This window comes from Prionailurus viverrinus, chromosome B2, assembly GCF_022837055.1.
Source record: "Prionailurus viverrinus isolate Anna chromosome B2, UM_Priviv_1.0, whole genome shotgun sequence".
In the NCBI taxonomy this organism is placed as follows: domain Eukaryota; kingdom Metazoa; phylum Chordata; class Mammalia; order Carnivora; family Felidae; genus Prionailurus; species Prionailurus viverrinus.
The window spans coordinates 99,896,853-99,916,206 of record NC_062565.1 but is presented as its reverse complement, the minus strand read 5'-3'; the positions used below and the strand labels follow the sequence as shown (position 1 = coordinate 99,916,206).

The window sequence follows — 19,354 nt, the reverse complement described above, 5'->3', positions numbered from 1 at the left end:
AAAAATCAAGCACCTGCAGTAGCCCCTTCCCGCAAGTCTGAGTGCCACGCTTGTGAGGCGTGTCTTTCCAAAGATGCTAGGTTCTTGCGGGCCCCCAAACCTAACCCCGGTCTCTGCATTGCCTCCTCGGGCAGTCCCGAGGCACCGGCACGACCGAGAGAGACAGACAGACAGAGAGAGGCGACCACGACGACGCGGTGAGTGTCCCACAGGAGGGAGGGAGGGCGCGGGCGCGACGGCGGGCCCCGGGACCGCGACGAGCTGGGGACGAGGCCACGGCGGCGGGGAGAAGCCGGAGGCTGCGCGGGCGGGGAGGGGAGACCGGCCACGGAGGGGGGAAGCGAGCCCGGCCCCGCGAGCCGCCCGCTGGCGCGCGGGGGACACTGCCGGCGGGGCTGGACCCCCGGGGCGCGGCGGGCCGGGGCGGGGCGGGGCGGGGCGGGGCGCGGTGCCCGCCGTCCCCGGCGCTCGGCGCGCTCGGAGTGTCCAGCTGGGGAGCGCAGCGCACGGCGGCACCATGAAGCCACACAATTTGGAGTTGATTTTTGACCACGTGGGGCACTTCGGCAGGTAGGGAGTTGGGGGTGGGCAGGGGGGGAGGGCGGCGGAGCGGAGCGGGAGCCACGGGGAGGGGGCGCCGGTGGGGTCTGTTTCTTTCCGTTGCGGTGGGGGGGCGGGGGTTCTCGCGCGGCGCTCCCGATACGGAAACCTCTCCCGCTCGTTTCGTGGGGTAGTCGGGAGACCCGCGTCGGACTCCGGGCCCAGGGCTGGGCTTGTCCTCTCGGACTCCGGCGCCGGGGTCTCCCCGACAGCGAGCAGCGGGGCGCTGGGACTGGCCTCCGGAGTGGTGGCTGCTGCGAGCAGGTGGGACCCGGGGCGCGCCCTCTGCGGGAGCCCAAGTCCGAGGTCGGGCCGGAGCGGCCGGCTCACACGAGTGGAGGAGTGCCTGCTCCTGGCGGCCCGTTTCTCCAGTCCGCCAAACCGGCCCCTCTTTCACTTCCGCGGACGACTGCTGACCAGCTCTGCCCCGTAGGGTCTGCCTCTGTGCCCGGCAGGCAGGTATTGCCCCAGGAAAACCCGTTAGTCAGATTTTGTTGCCATTTATAGAAGCCTAAAGATGTGCCAGGTACATTGTGTCGGCTTGTTACACACAGAGTTTCATTCGATGCCCTTGCAAAGGAGGTGTTTGCATCCTTATTTTAATGATTGGGAAACTGAGGCTGGTAGGGCCAGGGTCCCACAGACGCCACACGCTGGGACCCAGATTTAGCCACGTTGCACCCCCCTTTCATTTGTCAAATTAATTAAGACATTAAAATATTGCATTCATTCATTCATTCATAGAGAAACGCTCCTCTCTGACCCAGAGGCTTTTGGGAAGAGAGGCTGCTGGGTGAGGGGCTATACAGTAAGTATGACGATCAGAGGTTTGGAGCTAAGTCCTGGCCTGCCTCTCACCTCTAATATTCTGGTAATACTGTGCCTCAGTTTTCTATCCACAAAACAGGAATCACAATAATTCCTGCCTTACCTCCCAGGCTTGTAGTGAGGAGATGGTGTGGTGCTGTTTTCCAAGTCGGAAAGTTGCATAAATATCGGTTATGATTCTGCGTGGCGGGAGGGAGAAGGCGGTTGAGCAGTCCTAGGAGGGGCAGGAGGTCCCAGCTCTCCCCTGCTTCCTCCTAATACCTGTGTTTCTTGAACACTGATCTGTGCCTGGCTCCGTCAGAAGCTTTTGGTACGTGCTACCTTCTTTCGTCTTCTCTACAGCTCCGGGAGATTGGTAGTATCGCTCTCATTTTACACCTGAGAAAACTGGGGCTTGTGCCTACGTCACAGATCTGGTAATGGCAGGGCAGAATTGGATGTCGTTGGAAGTCCATCAGTCCCCATAGCCCACGCTCTCAACCATGATGCTCTCCTGAGCACGGTTAGGTTCCATCCCCAGGACTCCATCGGGCTCTTTATATATTATCTTGTTTTATCCTTCTTGAAGCAGAATAGCATGGGGAAGTACAAGAGCCGCTCTGGGGGTTGGATGTCTGAGTTCCAGTCCTGGCTCTACCACATACTGTGTGGTCTTCAACATTTCACTTACTACTTCCTCATCTGTGAAATAAGGGTAATTGTTACCCTCCAAATGCTTATTGTAAGGACTCCACATGCAGCCTCTCATTACATCCTTACCGTAACCCTATGAGGTAGGAGGTGCTAATACCATTCTTTCCCTTTGCATTTTAGAGATTAACAAGGTCATTGTATCAGTTGGTGTTTGGCTAACAGAGATCCCTCAGTTGGAAGTTTGTCCCTCTCCAGTAACTATTCAGGGTAGGTTCTTCCCACGGGGTCATCCAGGGACCCAAGTGGGTGAGGCAGCCCTGTCATCCACGGCGTGGGGCTCTCTCTCTCTCTCTGTGCTTGGGGCATCTGGTCCCGTTGTCCTCACCTGCAGCAGTCAAACGGTCAAACGTAGCTCTCCATGGTGGGAAAAGGAGAGAGTGGATTTGGGGAGACAACTCTTAGCTGGCTACAATGATGTGTGCCAAAGTCTTAACATTCAGTAAGTTCTCAGTAAGTCATGGTTATTGTTGTTACCCGAGTCCCGATCCTGGTAGGAAGGGTTGGCTTGTGAAAGCAGCATGTAGCGAGGCAAGGGTAACAAGCATGCTTACAAAAAGGGAAAACAGTGTGACCATGGCATGGGATCCCCAATTTTCTCTGATATTTGCTGTAATTGTGCTTTTTTTTATTGTTTATAAATAGAAAGGGAGGTTATCGTGTTTCGTTATTTAGCCTTCTTTTAGGGAAACCTAGTGAAAGTGTTAAGTAGGGAACCTTAATTATCTTTCATTTAGCATTAATCATTTCTAAGGGGAGGAAGCACTATCCTAGTCACCTGTAAGAGAGGGAAAGCAGGACACCTAAGAATTAAAAAGCTGTTCCTGGTCTTGTCCTGAAGCCATACTGAAGTTCCATAAACTTCATGGATTAAGGCCCATGTGAGAGGAAATGAGGAAGCATACTCAGGTATCTGTGCTGGGATAATCTCAGAACTGGTTCCCTGAGTTGTCTTGGCTTAAGGGGAAAAATAACTTGAAATACTAGAGTTGGAATGTGGAGCCTGTAGCTGATTTACACCTATGGACACAGGTAGTTTTGTTTTTTCAATATATGAACCTGCTTTGGTTCATCTTTTCTGACTTCACCTTATGAACATCGTAATAGCCAGCACTTCTGTGCACTAACAATGTGCCATAGTGCTTTACATTAACTCTTTTCAGTCCCTCAACAACCCACTTTTCAGATAAGGAAACTGAGGCACAGAAAGTTTAAGGATCTTGCCCATGGTCCCAGGTGGTAAGTAACAGACACAAGATTCAAACCTTAGTAATCTGGCTCTGGAGGCCATGCTCTTGACCACAGAGGGGTACCACCACTTACGTTTCTTTGTACAGAATGATATAAATCTAGGACTGAAGGTAATTTTCTTCACCTGTCACCCAGATTGCATGGGTCCATTTCTGGTCATCTTTGCTTTTCCTTGCCTCTGGGGTTTCTGCCTACTGTGTCTGTATGATTCTTTTTTTCCATTAGTGTGCCTCTCTAGCTGTGAACAGAGTGCTGTGTTATATCTATAAGTGTTATCCCAGAGGGTCCTCAGGTTGGGCAGATTGATAACACCTGTTGGACCGTAATCTTTGTAAGGGAGAGAGTGGTATGTCAGAATGCTAGATGCCTCGGGAAATAGGGTCTCGTTTTTTCTAGAAGTTATCCTTGCAACGAGGAAAGGGAAATTTGAGTTGCAAGGATACTCAGGACCTTTCCAGCATGTAGAAAGCATATTGCTGTGAACCAACATGGGTTGTTTGGAAACTGCGAAGAGGCGTATTATTCCTAAAGTATGAGGGCGACAGAAGGGAGGTAAGTTCACAGTCATCTCTAAGAATATTTTTGTGTGGCATGCTGAGGAGTTCAGGTATTAGGAAGGTCACTTTGCAGAATGGAAGGTGCATTGGAGGGGCAGGAGTTTGGGCAGAGCCCAGAGCAGACCTAGGTAAGAGCCCAGGAGGGAGATAAGGAGGGTCTAGACCGAGGCAGAGGGAGTGTGAGCAGGGAGGACTGGACAGTTTTGACAGGAGGGATTGATGGGGCCTTCTGGTTATAAAGGACAAGTGGGCAAGACACCCCCCCATTCCATGCATCCTATTTCTGGTTTGTGTAGATGATGGTGTCCTAAACTCAGAAACAGTTACACTCCAGGTGGGGCAGGCTTGGGGCTTGCATCAGTTTGAGAGTCTTGTGGGAATTCCAGGTTGAGGCATTTAACAGGCATTCGGATAAATAACGTATTGCTCAGGCAAGACGCCTCCTTGTCAGTATGGGTTGGGTGGCCATTCAGGGCTGAAGGCACAATGTGGACAGACTGGGTATGACTTGGTACCCAATCCAGTCAAGCCTCAGCAGGGCATTGCCGAGTACTTTTCCTGCTTTCTGGGTCCTGCAGATATAAAACGTTTAAATTGATATATTACATGTATACAGAAAAGTACGCACCATACTCTACAACCTGATGAATCATCATAAAGTGAACACCACCAGACCACCCCTTCTCCTGCCCTCTCTCAAGCAATATCCTCTCCCCTCCCCCAGCCACTATTGTCCTCATAGCTATGGCCACGGGTTAGTTTTGTCCGATTCTAAACTTAAATAAATGGAGTAAAAAATCATAGACTTTTTTGGTTGGGCTTCTTTTGTTCAATATCATATATGGGGGGGGGGGTCATCCACATTGAGCGCCATGGTAGTTTGTTGATTTTCACCGGTATACAGGATGTCATGACACGAATATTCCACAGTTCATTCACTCACTGTTAACAGACATTTATATCGTCTCCAGGTTGGGTTTATCACACATAGTTCCTCTCGTCTATGTATTTTAAGGTCCTTGTGTGTGCATTTCGTTGGGTATGTACCTGGGACAGGAATCCCTCTGGCCGAGTGTGCATGTGGTCAGCTGCCAGACAGATGTGCGAAGCGGCTGTGGCAAATTACACCCTCACAAGCTGTTTAGGAGAGTCCCAGTGGCTCCACAACAACTGTTAAATATTTTCAACGTCAAATCTTGTATCAACAGATAATTCAACGGAAGATTTTGATTTCCCGGGGTGGTGTTTCTCATCCATGTCAGAGTCTCTTAGGAAGCGTTTTAAGCTTGTATAGAGTTCTGGATCCTACCTCAGACCTCCTGAACCACAATCACTAGGGGTGGGATAGAGAAGACAAATCCTAGTCTCAGAGGTTGCTGTGGTGGATGCTCTGTTGGGGTGTGTGTGTGTGTGTGTGTGTGTGTGTGTGTGCGCGCGCGTAAGTAGTTCTAGTGTTGACTGTTGGATTCAGGCTGGTTGGGGAAGGAATTGAAGCCAGGAAGGCGGCAATAAGCTAAAGAAGCTGGTGGGATCCAAAGACTGGGCACCTGGATGGTGCTGGGGTTGGGGTCAATGGGAAGGACTCGGGGATATGGGGGAGAGTGGGAGGTTACGGTCAGCAGAATGTGAACTTTTCAACGGTGGAGCCATTCCAGGGGAAGAAACTACTTAGGTACCAACCCAGATGCTAACGTGCGTGATCCAACATACAGTGTTAGTAGAATAGGCACAGTAACCCACCCAGACAGTGCCGAATAAGGTGTCCTGTATAGCACAAGCAGCAGGTGTAACCTGGATGAGGGAAATGGGGAGCCTCTGCTGTGCAAGAACAGGCACAGCAGAATCTAGAATCTGCCTGACAGAAGCAGAACCACTCCGATGGAATTGTCTAACAGGATCCTTCTATCCTGTTATCCATCATCCTTGAGGCTGGAAAGTGCTTCCTGAGAAATTGCCGGGGAAGGAAGAAACGCTTCCTGAATTCACAAGCCTGTTCCCTGGCGCAGGTGACCCACCAACCATGCCAGGTGCTCACAAGTAGCATAGTGTGTGCAGGCCAAGGGCAGAGCCTGACCCTGTGGCTCTCCAGTGATATCTAGTAGCCCATGCATGGGGGCTAGTGACCTGCAGGGGTGAGGGTTCAGGCACCACCATTTCAAGCTGTGATCTTAGCTTCTCGGGGTCTATTGAGTCACAGCAACTCAGGCTTGTCTTCCCAGCCTGCTGTTCCTACCCGGCCCCTCTGTATGGAATAGACCGAGGCAGATTTCTGATAGTTTTTCTTCGGGCAGGGGCGCCTTTTCTAGAAAAACAGAGCTGGCTCCTTTTAGCTGCAAGGACTCAGGCTTTAGCGCTCTAGGCTCTTTTCTTGGCTGCCCATCCCATACTCTGAGAATAGTATTTGTGTGTTCTCCCTCCCTTTCTGTTGCTAGAAAAAAGCCACTTGTTGCTTGCTTGCCTTTTGCTTTGTGTTTTTCTTTTCTGAACTAGCTGCTGGGGCCAGTGCCAAATACAGAGTTCAGCCTTGAAACCGTGGCCAGCTCTAGCGTGTGGTGTCTTGATGGCCACAATATGTTACATTGATTCCATTTTACTTCTCTATCGACGTGGGTTTCTACGAGAAGTGAGGAACCGTGGCCACGTGCCAGCTTGGCAGTCATCCCCGAGGACTTGGGGACGTTGCCAGCTTGACAGTTTCACGGCACCACTTCTATGACTTTGCTTAGCGTTGCCACTTTGTGATAGTCTCCCAGGTGGGGTGTGTTCACCCCTCTGGCGGGCAAAGATGATTCTTTGGAGCACCATGAAAACACCTACTTTGTACACGAATGTATACGTGTAAGTAAATATATATGACTTTATATTTCCATATGCATCATATGTATGTCACTTTAATCTGGGAATACGTGTATCCAGATATACTCATTTTATACATCTGTGCCCACACACACATTCATTTTTTTGCTGGTGGAGAACCCAGTAAAAATTTTTTATACACTGGCCTCTTTTTTTTTTTTTTTAAGTTGATTTGTTTATTTAGAGAGAGCGTGCGCAGGGGAATGGCAGAGAGAGAGGAAGAGAGAGAATCCCTTGCAGGCTCTGTGCTGTCATCATGGAGCCTGACACGGGGCCCAAACCCATGAACCATGAGATCATGGCCTGAGCTGAAAATCAAGAGTCAGACGCTTAACTGACTGAGCCGCCCGGGTGCCCCCATACACTGGCCTGGTGAACACCTCTCCTTACCAGAGGTACTGAGTATGCATTAACCTCAGCACTGTCCCTTTTACCCGGAGGGATTCTATGACATTCCGTATACATTGCACAGCACACCGTTCTGGGCACCACGTGATAGACTAACGTGATTGAAGCACCGTTCCTACCTTTATGGGACTGTCGTTCAGCCTTTTGTGGGCTTTCTTTGGTGGCTGTTGATTTGGTAGAGAAATAGAAAGCATTCACCTGCTCTTTGTTAAAAAATACACGTATATAACAGAAAGCACTTCAGCTGTATACGGTGGTCAGAGAAGGGAAAGAAAGAAATGGGGGAGGAGATGAGCAAATGAGAGATGGCGGAGCAGGGGAAGCAAATAGAAAGGGTGGACCTGAGAGAAGCAGGCAGTGGGGGATAAGGAGGGGCTGGATGGAGGCGGTTAGCATGGAGGGAGCAGAGCCACGGAGAGGAGGTGCTGCAACAGGAACAGGTGAGGCCAGCAGTTGTCACGGTGTGAGACCTGCACATCTCTGGGTCTGCAAGATCCCAGCTGCTGTCATAGTAACACAGAGACATTAGTTGACTCGTTTAGTCTCACTCTGTCATGAAGGCACAGTGGAGGTTTCCAGAGGCTAGCCGACACGTGAGAATGCATCAGATGGAATGCAGACACTGGCATGAAAAACTAGCTGTCTTCCGTTAATCTAAATTTAAAATTTTTTAATGTTAATTTATTTGGGAGAGAGAGAAGAAGAGAGAGAGGGAGACACAGAATCCGAAGCACGTTCCAGGCTCTGAGCTGTCAGAACAGAGCCCAACGTGGGGCTCGAACTCACGAACTGTGAGATCATGACCCGAGCCAAGTCGGACGCTTGCTTAATGGACTGAGCCACCCGGGCACCCCATTAATCTAAATCTTAAATGTAAAACAACACCATGCTGCTCACTAATTTTGTTTCATTTTGTTTTGAAAACTATGGCTATGTGTTCTTTAACGGCTTATTCCTGTTATGTTTAAGTGGATGAATAAATGTTAAAATTTTTCTCCTTTTTAATTTCTAATACATATTGACAACTCACATAAAGAAAAGACCCTTGGGACCCTCAACACTTTGAAGGATACAAAGGCTCCTGAGAACAAAACATTTGAGAACAAGTGAGCTACAGGAGGGTCAGAAGCGCCTTCTAGATAGAAGGCACACCAAGACCAGGATGATGGGCAGCTCCGAAAAGCAGGCAGGGAGATAAAGATTGTATGTAGCAACAGTGCAGTTTGGCTCAGTGTGATCTGACAGGACCTATTTTCTACTTCCTGTTATAACGGTTTTACAGTAATGTTCCTCGTTGTCCAAACTGATCATTTTAAAATTGAATATTGAAACCACCTGCCCAAAGGGGGCTGTTCTGTCTTGATTCCAGGGGTCTGAAATTAATGGGGAAATCCACATTTTATATATTTTACCCTGCCGTCCTATGGGCACAGTTGTCCTTGTGAGACAATTTTTACTTCGGAGAATATGTCACTGCTTGTTGGTTTGAGTCTGTAAATTTAGAGACTTTACATTTATTTTTAAATTTTGAATAAACTAATGTTTGGATCATTTTAGATTTACAGAAAAGTTGCAAAGATAGTTCCTGTATGTCCCTCACCCAGTTTTCCCCATTGTTAACGTCTTAACATCACCACGGCATATTTGGCAAAGTAGGAAGCTGACATTAGTATATTACTATCAACTAAACTCCAGGCTTTCACCAGTTTTCCCACTCACATTCTCTTCCTGTTGCAGGATCTAATCCAGGGTACGACACTGCATTTAGCTGATATGTTATTCCAGTCTCCTCTGGTCTGTGGTAGTTTCTCAGTCTCTCCTTGTTTTGTTTTTAATGACCTTGGTGGTCTTTAGGCATATTGGCCTGGAAACCTGTAGAATGTCCTACAATCTGGGATTTTTTACTGTTTTTCTCCTGGATAGACTGGGATTATGGCTTTTGGGAGATGTCGCCGAGGTGTGAAGTGCTCGATGATCACATCATATGAGGAGGTACATGATATTCACATAACATCATGGGGGTATTAACCTTCAACATTTGGTTAAGATAGGATTTGCCTGATTTATCCCACTGTAAAGTTACTATTCTTTCCTTTTTCCTTCTTTGTTTTTTTTGTTTTGAGAGAGAGAGTGTGTGTGCATGAGAGGAGGAGAGGGGAAGGAAAGAGAGAGAGAGAGAGAGAGAGAGAGAGAGAGAGAGAGAGAATCCTAAGCAGGCCCCACGCTCAGCTCAGAGCTCCACACAGGGCTTAATCCTATGACCCCAGAATCATGACCTGAGCTGAAATCAAGAGTCCCATGCTCAACTGACTGAGCCATCAAGACACTCCCCCTTTTTTTCCTATCATATTCTTTGGAAAGGAGTCACTGTGTCTTAGCCTGCCCTTCAGGAGTAAAGGGTAGGAATGAAACTCCATCTCCCATAGAGGGGGAATATCTGCAGATAGTACTTGGAATTCTACTAGAAGAAAGATTAGTTTCATCTCTCCTTTGTACTTGTTTGTTCAACCATTTATTTATGCCAAGTGGTATATTTATCAGTATTCTCCAGAAAAACACAATTGATAGGATATATAAATAGAGAGACATAGATGTAGATAAGAGGAGATCTATTACAGGAATTGGCTCACACAATTATAGAAGTAAGAAGTCCCACAGTGTGCTGTGTGCAAGCCAGAGACCTGGGAAAACCAATGGTGCAATTCAGTCCCAGTCCTAAGGTCTGAGAACCACAGGGTTGATGGTGTAAGCCCCAGGCAGAGTCTGAACCAGGAGCACGGGGGCACGAGATGTCTGAGGGCATGATAACATGGAGGTCTCAGTCCACGCAAAGAAAGTGAATTAGTACTCCCTTGGCTTTTTTGTTCTCTTCAGGTTCTCAGCAGGTTGGGTGATGCCCACCCACATTGGTGAAGATGATGTTTACTCAGTTTACAGGTTCAAATGCCAGTCTCGTCTGGAGATCCCTCACAGACGCACCCAGATATAATGTTTTACCAACTGTCTGGGCATCCCCTTGGCCCAGTCAAGTTGATTCATAAAATTAACCATCATAGGTTCACCCCTTGTCAACTTGCAACCCATATGGATCTCTTTACACCAAACTTGATCTCTAAATAAAGACAATAACAACGTCCTAATTCCACCCAACATGATACAACTATCCAACATACAACTAAATACACTAATCCCTTTCCCAGAAGGGGACATAAAGTCCTTGGATGATGTTTACTCTTTTTTTTGATATCCCGTAACTTAAATATTATGGTGTAAAACTATTTAAGTACTTATATGTCAATACATCTTATGTTGTATGAGGAGACAATAAGGAAGAAAACAAAGATATTTGCTTAATATATGTCTATATATACACAAGCATTCATAACAAAATAAAGAAGAAATACTCGCAGTGCCTGGTGGCTCAGTTGGTTAAATGTCAGACTCTTGACATCGGCTTGGGTCGTGATCTTGCGGTCATGGGTTCGAGCCCCACACTGGGCTCTGTGCTGACAGTGCAGAGCCTGCTTGAGATTCTTTCTCCCTCTCTGTCCTCCCCTCCCCCACTGGCACACACACTGTCTCTCTCTCAAAAAATAAACTTCCTTTTTTTTTTTTTTTTAGAGAAGAAATACTCAAGATAATTACAGCCCTTGTTTCTATAACTGGTCATGTGGTTGTAGGTGGTATTTAGTATAACTACCTTCTTTTCAGGACCCATTCTCTATTCCCTTTGCCTTAAGCAAGAACCTCAGTTGCCTGTGGACCTTTACCTGATAAAGTGACCCACCCTTTATTCCTTGAAGGGTCTGGGCCATTAATATTCCTGCCTGGATTGGGTTGTTGTAATTTCCCATTGACCTAATTCATAGGGCATGGTAATGCTAAGGAGATACCCTAAGGAATCTCCTGTATTGCTGACATACTCTTTCTTACCTCCATCGTGGTGTCAATTTCCCCTTGATATTGAGGATCCTTCACCCCAGCCAACACTGTAACTCCCTGCTTTGCCTTTTGATTCAGACGCCTGAGGAACCCAAAGTGGTCAAGCAACAGTCTTTATTTCCAGGTCAGTGGAATCGCTGTTGTGTCCCCTGGTGGCAGTATTCTTCCCTCTGGAACTAAGATCTTGAGGCTAGCAGAGCGTAAGATTATGGGAACAGGAAGCAAAAATTTTGTTAGGGGATGGCTAGGTGTAAAAGTGAGTGCTACAGCCCTCATTTCCACGCCTCAATTCCTGGACCCGTGAGTGCTGACTATTTGAGAAATAGCACCATATATTGGACACTGATTTGGGGCATATGCAAAGAGGCCAATTAGACATTGTCATTCAGCTGCTCCCAGGATGAGGTTCTGTGTTTGATTTTCAGGCCTGTGGCTACAGGAGATAAGGATCTCTTTCAAGATTCACCTTAGAAATTCTTAGGTTGTTTAGGCATTGCTTGAGCTGGGGATTCAAATTCCTTGAGCTCATCTGTTTTCTTTCATTAATTTATCCAACGACAATAGGAGCAACCAACCAATGCCATTACATTTCTTTAGTTTTCAAAAAATGGTTGAAATTTTCAAATACAGAGTCACTTAGCCCCTTGCTTCTTCTAAGTGGTTGATTATGAGCGTCCAACACAGATATTTTGTGTGTTTCTCTAAACAGTGCACACCATGGATTATCAGTGTTCTCTACTGCTGGAAATAGCCATTAGTGCTTTTCAATCTAATCAGATTAGACAACCAATTCCAGAAACCCCAGTACCAATTCAGAAAGCTCATTCTTAATTTTTTTTTCAACATTTATTTTTATTTTTGGGACAGAGAGAGACAGAGCATGAGCGGGGGAGGGGCAGAGAGAGAGGGAGACACAGAATCGGAAACAGGCTCCAGGCTCTGAGCCATCAGCCCAGAGCCTGACGCGGGGCTCGAACTCACGGACCGCGAGATCGTGACCTGGCTGAAGTCGGAGGCTTAACCGACTGCGCCACCCAGGCGCCCCAGAAAGCTCATTCTTAAAATTCTGTTCCTTTAGAACTACTTTCAGTACCAAAACCTGTATTCATCAAGATCTCCTAGAAAAACAGAATAGGACATACATAGAGATGTAGATAAGAGATTTATTGTAAGAATTTGTTCACACAGTTATGGAGACAGTCAAGTCCCACACACAATGTGCTGTCTGTAGGCTGGAGATCCAGGAAAGCTGGTGGCGTATTTGTGAGGTCTAAGTCTGAAGGCCTGAAAATTGGGGGGCTGATGATGTAAGTCCTGGTTCAGATGCTGGCAGGCTGGGTTCGAGGACCCAGAAGGGGTCCCACAGGATCAGCCAGGAAGGTCCTTGTCTGCGCACAGGATAGAAATCAAACTCGAGCCAGCAGGAGGTGAAAGCAGAGTTTATTCAAAGTATAGAGAGACTGCAGGTACAGACAGAGCTTCTGGAAGACTCAGAAAGGAAAGGAGGAAGTCTCGTATTTGGTCGGGGTCTGGGGGGTTTTACTGAGGATCGTGACCTGGTGTATGTGTCCTCTCAGGCATCCAGGACTCAGAACAAAGATGAGGACCCAAGTGCTATTGCTTGGAGCCAGGGGGCCTTGGCGTCGAGAAGTCTAGTGCTGGTGGTCTGGAATATGCCTATGACAGCTTCATTGGTCATTCTCACCTGGTCCTTCCTTAGATGTTATCCATTCTGAAGAAATCATTAACTCCTCGTACCTTACAAGGAGGACATACACTGTTTGCATTCTGAGGCATGTGTAAAGTGGGGGTGCAGGTGCTAGCAAGAATAGAAGCAGGAAAAGGAGCAAAAGACAGGTTTTTATGGAGTCTTCAATTTCCCTGTATCAGCCTGAGTCCAAAAGCCTGAGAACCAGGGATGCCAATGTCTAAGAGTAGGAGTAGATGGATCAAATTTGCCCTGCCTCCACCTTTTGTTCTTATTCAGGTCCTCCCTGGATTGGATGATGCCCGCCCACTGATGAGGGCCCTCTTCTTCACTCAGTCTACCGATTCAAATGCTAATCTCATCCAGAGACAACCTCATAGACACATCCAGAAATCATGTTTACCAGCCCAGTCACGTTGACATAAAATTAAACATCACAGTATAGACTTGTATATTTATTTTATACTTTGGGATATACCATGCTATTTATTTTGTTGCTCAAATTGTTTCAAACTTGCCCATTTGGGAGGTTTTTCAGATTGGTTCCTGTGTCCCTTTAACATGCCCCCATCATTTTGTATTTTGAGCGCTTCCTTACTTTCTGATACCGCAAGCATACCTAAAGCATTAGGCATGTTTTTCGTTTTCCCTGACTTGGTCTTAAATGAGCCATTTTTCCTGGTTTCTTTTATTGAAGGATGGTATTTGGAAAACAAGATCTGGGCACTGGGTGTGCTTGTTGCTATTGAGATGTTGATGCAGGCTGGCTGGGTTTGAGGACCAGCCAAGAGGGTCCTTGGCTTCGTGGAGAATACAAATCAAATGTGAGCCAAGAGGAAGTGAGGACAGAGTTTATCGAAGACCTAGAGAGAGCAGATAGAGACAGAGCACCTGGGAGACTCAGAAAGGAAAAGAGACTGAGTTCCATATTTGCTTGGAGTCTGGGGTTTTTATTGGGGACAGTGGTCTGGTGCACGTGTCTTCTCAAGCATCCAGGACCAAAGATGAGCGTTCAGGTGTTCTGCATAGGTCACTTACGACCTGGCATCAGGTGTCTTGATGAGTTAGTGGTCTTGGCCCTACCTGGTCACTCCCTCGATGCTACCTCCCGTGCTGGAAGACTCCAAAGAAATCATTAACTCCCTGCCTTTACAAGGAGGACATATATTACCCGTTCTATAAGGCATGTGTAAGGTGGGGGTATAGGTCCTAGCAAGAATAGAAACAGTAAAAGGAGCAAAAAAAGCAGTCCCTTTAGTTTCCCTGTCTCAGTGTCATTGCTTCTAGGCCCTCCTACCAGACAGAGCTATGTGTATATACTAACATGTTATGTATATGTATATATTACATATCTATAATTATTTCTGTATTTATTCATCTATATATATATTAAGCTAACCATGATGAACACCCTTCATATTTGCTTATAGTCTTTTTTAGCCTGTAGGTTGGATATAATAACTTGCTTTTCTTCTCTTTGCAGATTTCAGATATTCCTCTATTTTATATGTGCTTTCCAGAACATCTCTTGTGGTATCCACTACTTGGCTTCTGTGTTCATGACGGTGTCCCCCTACCATACCTGCAGGCCCCCAGGCAACGTGAGTCGGGTTCTTTTCCACAATATCTCTAGTTGGAGGTTGGAGGACATCTGGATCCTGTTTTTCACAGGCCACGAAGATCACATTATAGTGCAGCTACAGAACGGTGAGGTCTGGGAGCTCACAAGTTGTCACAGATTCCGGAGGGATGACAAATCTGGTTTGAACTATGATTACAGTGGCCGTAAGAGTAGCTTTCCTTGCATGGATGGCTATGTCTATGACAAGAGCAAGTGGGACAGCACCGTGGTGACTCAGTGGGATCTGGTCTGTAACCGAGAATGGTTCGCAAAGGTGATCCAGCCTGTGTTTATGGTGGGAGTCCTGCTGGGAGCGATGATTTTTGGCTACCTTTCTGACAGGTAAAATGAAATATTTAAGTTTGTTGCATCAGGGTTCATTTTCCTATCTGGTTTTCTTAAAGGTCAAGGAATTGTGTTCAAAGCTTTAGTCATTTTCATACCTCCTATCTAAATACCTGCCTCTTTGCTCATCTGTTATTTAGAGGCACACAAAAAACCATAGTGTTAGAGGATGGGTTTTGAAGACAGTCTGCCTGGGTTCAGACCCTGGTTCTACCACTTATTAGCCATGAGCCCGAGGCAAATTGCATAGCCTGTGTTTCAGAAAGTAGTCTATAAGCTGGTGATGAAAATAATAGCACTCACTTCAAAGGGTTATTGCAAAAATAGTAAAAAAAGTACCTTGGACATATAACCACTCAATAAATACTGGTTACTATTTGAATATCAACATATATATATCTGTATCGATCTATCTATCTATCTATCTAATTTTCTAAAAATAAACTTGTTTTTTTAAGAAATGTAGCCTGGTTCTAAACAATAATATCTATGAAATTGTGGGTTTGATACACCAGCCATATTTTCTTAAAAAAAACACACACACATTAAAATGAATACATAGCCCTTAAATAAGGCAAAGTTCATCTCTGTGTGGACAAGGACTGTATTTAAAGTACCTGTGCTGGGGCGCCTGGGTGGCGCAGTCGGTTAAGCGTCCGACTTCAGCCAGGTCACGATCTCGCGGTCCGTGAGTTCGAGCCCCGCGTCAGGCTCTGGGCTGATGGCTCAGAGCCTGGAGCCTGTTTCCGATTCTGTGTCTCCCTCTCTCTCTGCCCCTCCCCCATTCATGCTCTGTCTCTCTCTGTCCCAAAAATAAATAAACGTTGAAAAAAAAATTAAAAAAAAAAATAAAGTACCTGTGCTAAAGCACAGAAATGAACTTCTCTGGTCCCCATAGTTGTGAGTTTTACAGCCATATGCTGGGCCCTGGGAACCTGAGGACAACAGCTTAGGTCCAAATCCCACCCTTGGGATGTGCTAGTCTAATGGGACTGACAAACATGTCCAAAATAAAATGATAGGGCTTTGTTGTGGCCAGGGCCATAGGAGAAGTGAGAACAAATGGAGGCAAAATCTATGGAAGCCTAAAGGGAGGAGTGCCTAGGTCTTCCCACCCCTAACCCTATTCCAGGAGGTGGCATTTGAATAATGAAATTAAGGCAGAAGTGGAGTCTAGTTATTATTTGGTGGATGAAGTTATGTTACTATATTTCAGAATCTTCTATTCCAGGGGCACCTGGGTGGCTCAGTCGATTGAGCATCCGACTTCAGCTCAGGTCATGATCTCGTGGTCTGTGGGTTTGAGCCCTGCGTTGGGCTCTGTGCTGACAGCACAGAGCCTGGAGCCTGCTTCAGATTCTGTCTCCCTCTCTCTCTGCCCCTCCCCCGTTCATGCTCTGTCTTTCTCTCTCTCTGTCAAAAATAAATAAACATTAAAAAAAAATTAAAAAAAAGAATCTTCCATTCCAGGGCACCTGGGTGGCTCAGTTAAGTGTCTGACTTCAGCTTAGATCATGATCTTGCAGTTTGCAAGTTCGAGCCCCACATTGGGTTCTCTGCTGATAGCACAGAGCCTGCTTCAGATCCTCTGTCCCCTTCTCTCTCTGCCCCTCCTCTGCTGGTTATCTCTCGCGCTCTCTCTCTCTCTCTCTCTCTCTAAATAAATAAATAAATAAACTTAAAAAAAGCATTAAAAAAGAATCTTCTGTTCCATAACCATCTTCCTGGAATGTGGAAATTAGGTCCGTCAAAGCCAAAAACATGATTGAAAGGCACCATGAGTGAGAGTCAGTAGAAGCAATAGGCCCCCAAAGCAGACCTTCTGCACAAAGAAGAATTGAAATACTGGAATTGTCAGGCACAGATAAAAATTCACTATGCTTACTGCTGTTAAACAAATAGAAGACAAGCCTGAAATTATTAGTAAAAATCTGGAAATTGTATTTTATTTTTGTTTTTTAAATATTTATTTATTTAGAGAGTGAGCATGCATACACGAGTGGGAGAGGGGCAGTGAGAGAGAGGAGAGAGAGAATCCTAAGTAGGCTCTACACTGTCAGCACAGAGCTTGACACGGGCTCTGTATTTTATCTATTTATTTATTTATTTATTTATTTATTTATTTATTTATTTATAAGTAAGCTCTTTGCCCAACATGGAGCTCAAACTCATGACCCCAAGATCAAGAGTTGCATGTTCCACTGCCTAAACCAGCCAGGTGTCCCTGGAAATTGTATTTTAAAATGACATAAAATTGAAGAATAACTACCTAGAACATCTAGAAAAAAAACCATAATAAGTGACAAATTCCTGGGCAGTTTTAACAACCTATTACATATAATTAGAGAAAGAATGAGTAAAATTGATAAGAGCTCAGAAAAAATTATCAATAGTAAACATAAGAGAGACAGTTGGAAAATATGAGAAATTAAAATTCATGAAGGCAGAGGGATAAGATCTGAAATATACTTAATATTGGAAACTTATCACGGACGCCTAGGTGGCTTAGTCGGTTAAGCCTCCGACTCTTGATTTCCACTCAGGTCACGATCTCACGGTTTGTGGGATCAAGCTCGGTGTCCTGCTTGGGATTCTCTCTCTCCCTCTCTCTCTGCCCGTCCCCTGCTTGCATGCTCTCTCTGTCTCTCTCTCATAAATAAACATTTAAAAAAAAATTAGTGGAATTTACCACATTAATAGATTAGAAGACAAAATTCATATTATCCACTTAATGAATACAGGAAAAACATTTGATAAATTTCAAAATCCATTCATGATAAAAACTAAAAGTGGAAGAATGTCCTTAACCCAATTACAGGTGTCTACAAAGAGATCTACCATGAACATCTTAACTGTGAGATATTGAAAGCTTTCCCTTGGAATCAGGAATACATAAGGATGTATGAAACACCGCTTCTGCTTAGTATTATACTGGATATCCTATTACTGTAAGGCAAAACAGAGAAATAAAAGAGAGAGGGAGAAGCAGGGGTGGGGGGAGGGGGAAGGCATAAATGGAAAGAAAGAAGACAAAAAAGTCATTATTTTTAGCCATTACAATTCTGTATGAAGAAAATCCAGCAGAAGACTTATTGGAATTAATGAGCATTTAATGATGTTGCTGGATAGGTTATCAATATATATAAATTAATTATGTTTATATCTACTAGTAACAAATATAAAAATTAAAAAATGCCATTACAGAGCCCAGAAATAAAGTCACACGTATATGGGCAATTAATCTATAACAAAGGAGGCAAGAATCTAAAATGGGTAAAAGACAATCTGTTCAATAAATCGTGCTGGGAAAACTGGACAAGAATGGAACTGGACCATTTTCTTACATCGTACACAAAAATAAACTCAAAATGGATTAAAAACCTGAATATGAGACCTAAAACCATAAAACTCCTGGAAGAACACATTGACAGTAATCTCATTGACATTGGCCTAAAGCAACATTTTTCTAGAAATGTCTCCTCAGGCAAGGGAAACAAAAGCAAAAATAAACTATGAGGACTACACTAAAATAAAGAGCTTTTGTGCAACAAAGGAAACCATCAACAAAAGGAAGAAGATATTTGCTAATGATATATCCAATGAGGGAATAATATCCAAAGGGTATAAAGAACTTAGGCAACTCAACACCAGAAAAAACCCTCCAATCTGATTAAAAAATGAACAGAAGATATGAATAGATGTTTTCCCAGAGAAGACAGGCAGATGGCCAACAGACACATGGAAAGATGCTCAACAGCACTAAATGTGAATCGAAACCACAAGAGTTGAGCATCTGACTCTTGGTTTGGCTCAGGTCATGATCCTGGGGTGGTGGGGTCGAGCTCCACCTTGGGCTCTGTGCTGCCTGGTTGGGATTCTCTCTGTCTCTCTGCCCTACTTGCTCTCTCTCTCTCTCTCAAATAATGGGAAAAAAATAGCTCACTTTTATGGACCATTTTCTATGAGCTATTTTAAATGTCTTGTGTATTATCTCATGTAATTACTTAAAAAAGTCTGTGAGGTAAACATCATTGGCTCTATTTTAAATACCAGTGCAGAAAAGGAAGGACAGAAGGTCAACTTGGAAAGTAAAGCACCAGAGCTGGGTTTTGAACCCAGGCCCGGGCACCTAACTACTATATTGTATTGTCTCTTCCTTTCTGCCACGAGACCCCAGAGGATGGTCAGAAAAGGCTGCACCTTTGACCTGGCTTTTAAACACACAATGGGGAAGGCTTTCTAAGGGAGAAGGAACAACTTCATGTCTTGAGAGAGCCTGGCACATTCAGGGAATTGTGAGGAGGTCAGTTTGGTAGAAGCATAGGATGGATAAACCAAGTGATGCAAAACCGCATCTGGGATTGTTTTATTTCTGGGCAGTGTGGAGGGTACACTGGTGTGATGTTAGGAGGACTGGGTGGGAGGCCCTGAGGATGAGGGCTGTAGAAAATGGTGAAGGTCTGAATGAAAGCAGGAGGGGCAGAGAGGGAAGGATGGACACATATTGAGGAGGTATGTATGTATGTATGTATTTTGAGAGAGAGAGAG

The 19,354-nt window shown here is 45.4% G+C and overlaps 1 protein-coding gene across 3 annotated transcripts in view; it reads left to right on the top strand.

Moving 5' to 3' along the window:
* Positions 1-458: 458 nt before the first annotated feature.
* The window catches only part of SLC22A16 (solute carrier family 22 member 16), a 41,611-nt gene continuing 22,715 nt past the window's right edge, over positions 459-19,354 (top strand). Inside the window, exons 1-2 of one of the 3 annotated variants that reach the window (XM_047860821.1) lie at positions 459-570; positions 14,324-14,803. In XM_047860821.1, coding sequence (XP_047716777.1) covers positions 518-570; positions 14,324-14,803 — 533 coding nt within the window. In that variant the 5' untranslated portion in view covers positions 459-517. Of the gene's footprint in view, positions 571-5,866; positions 5,954-6,704; positions 6,765-14,323; positions 14,804-19,354 lie in introns of those variants that run through there. The other 2 variants (XM_047860823.1, XM_047860822.1) reach the window with 2 other exon arrangements.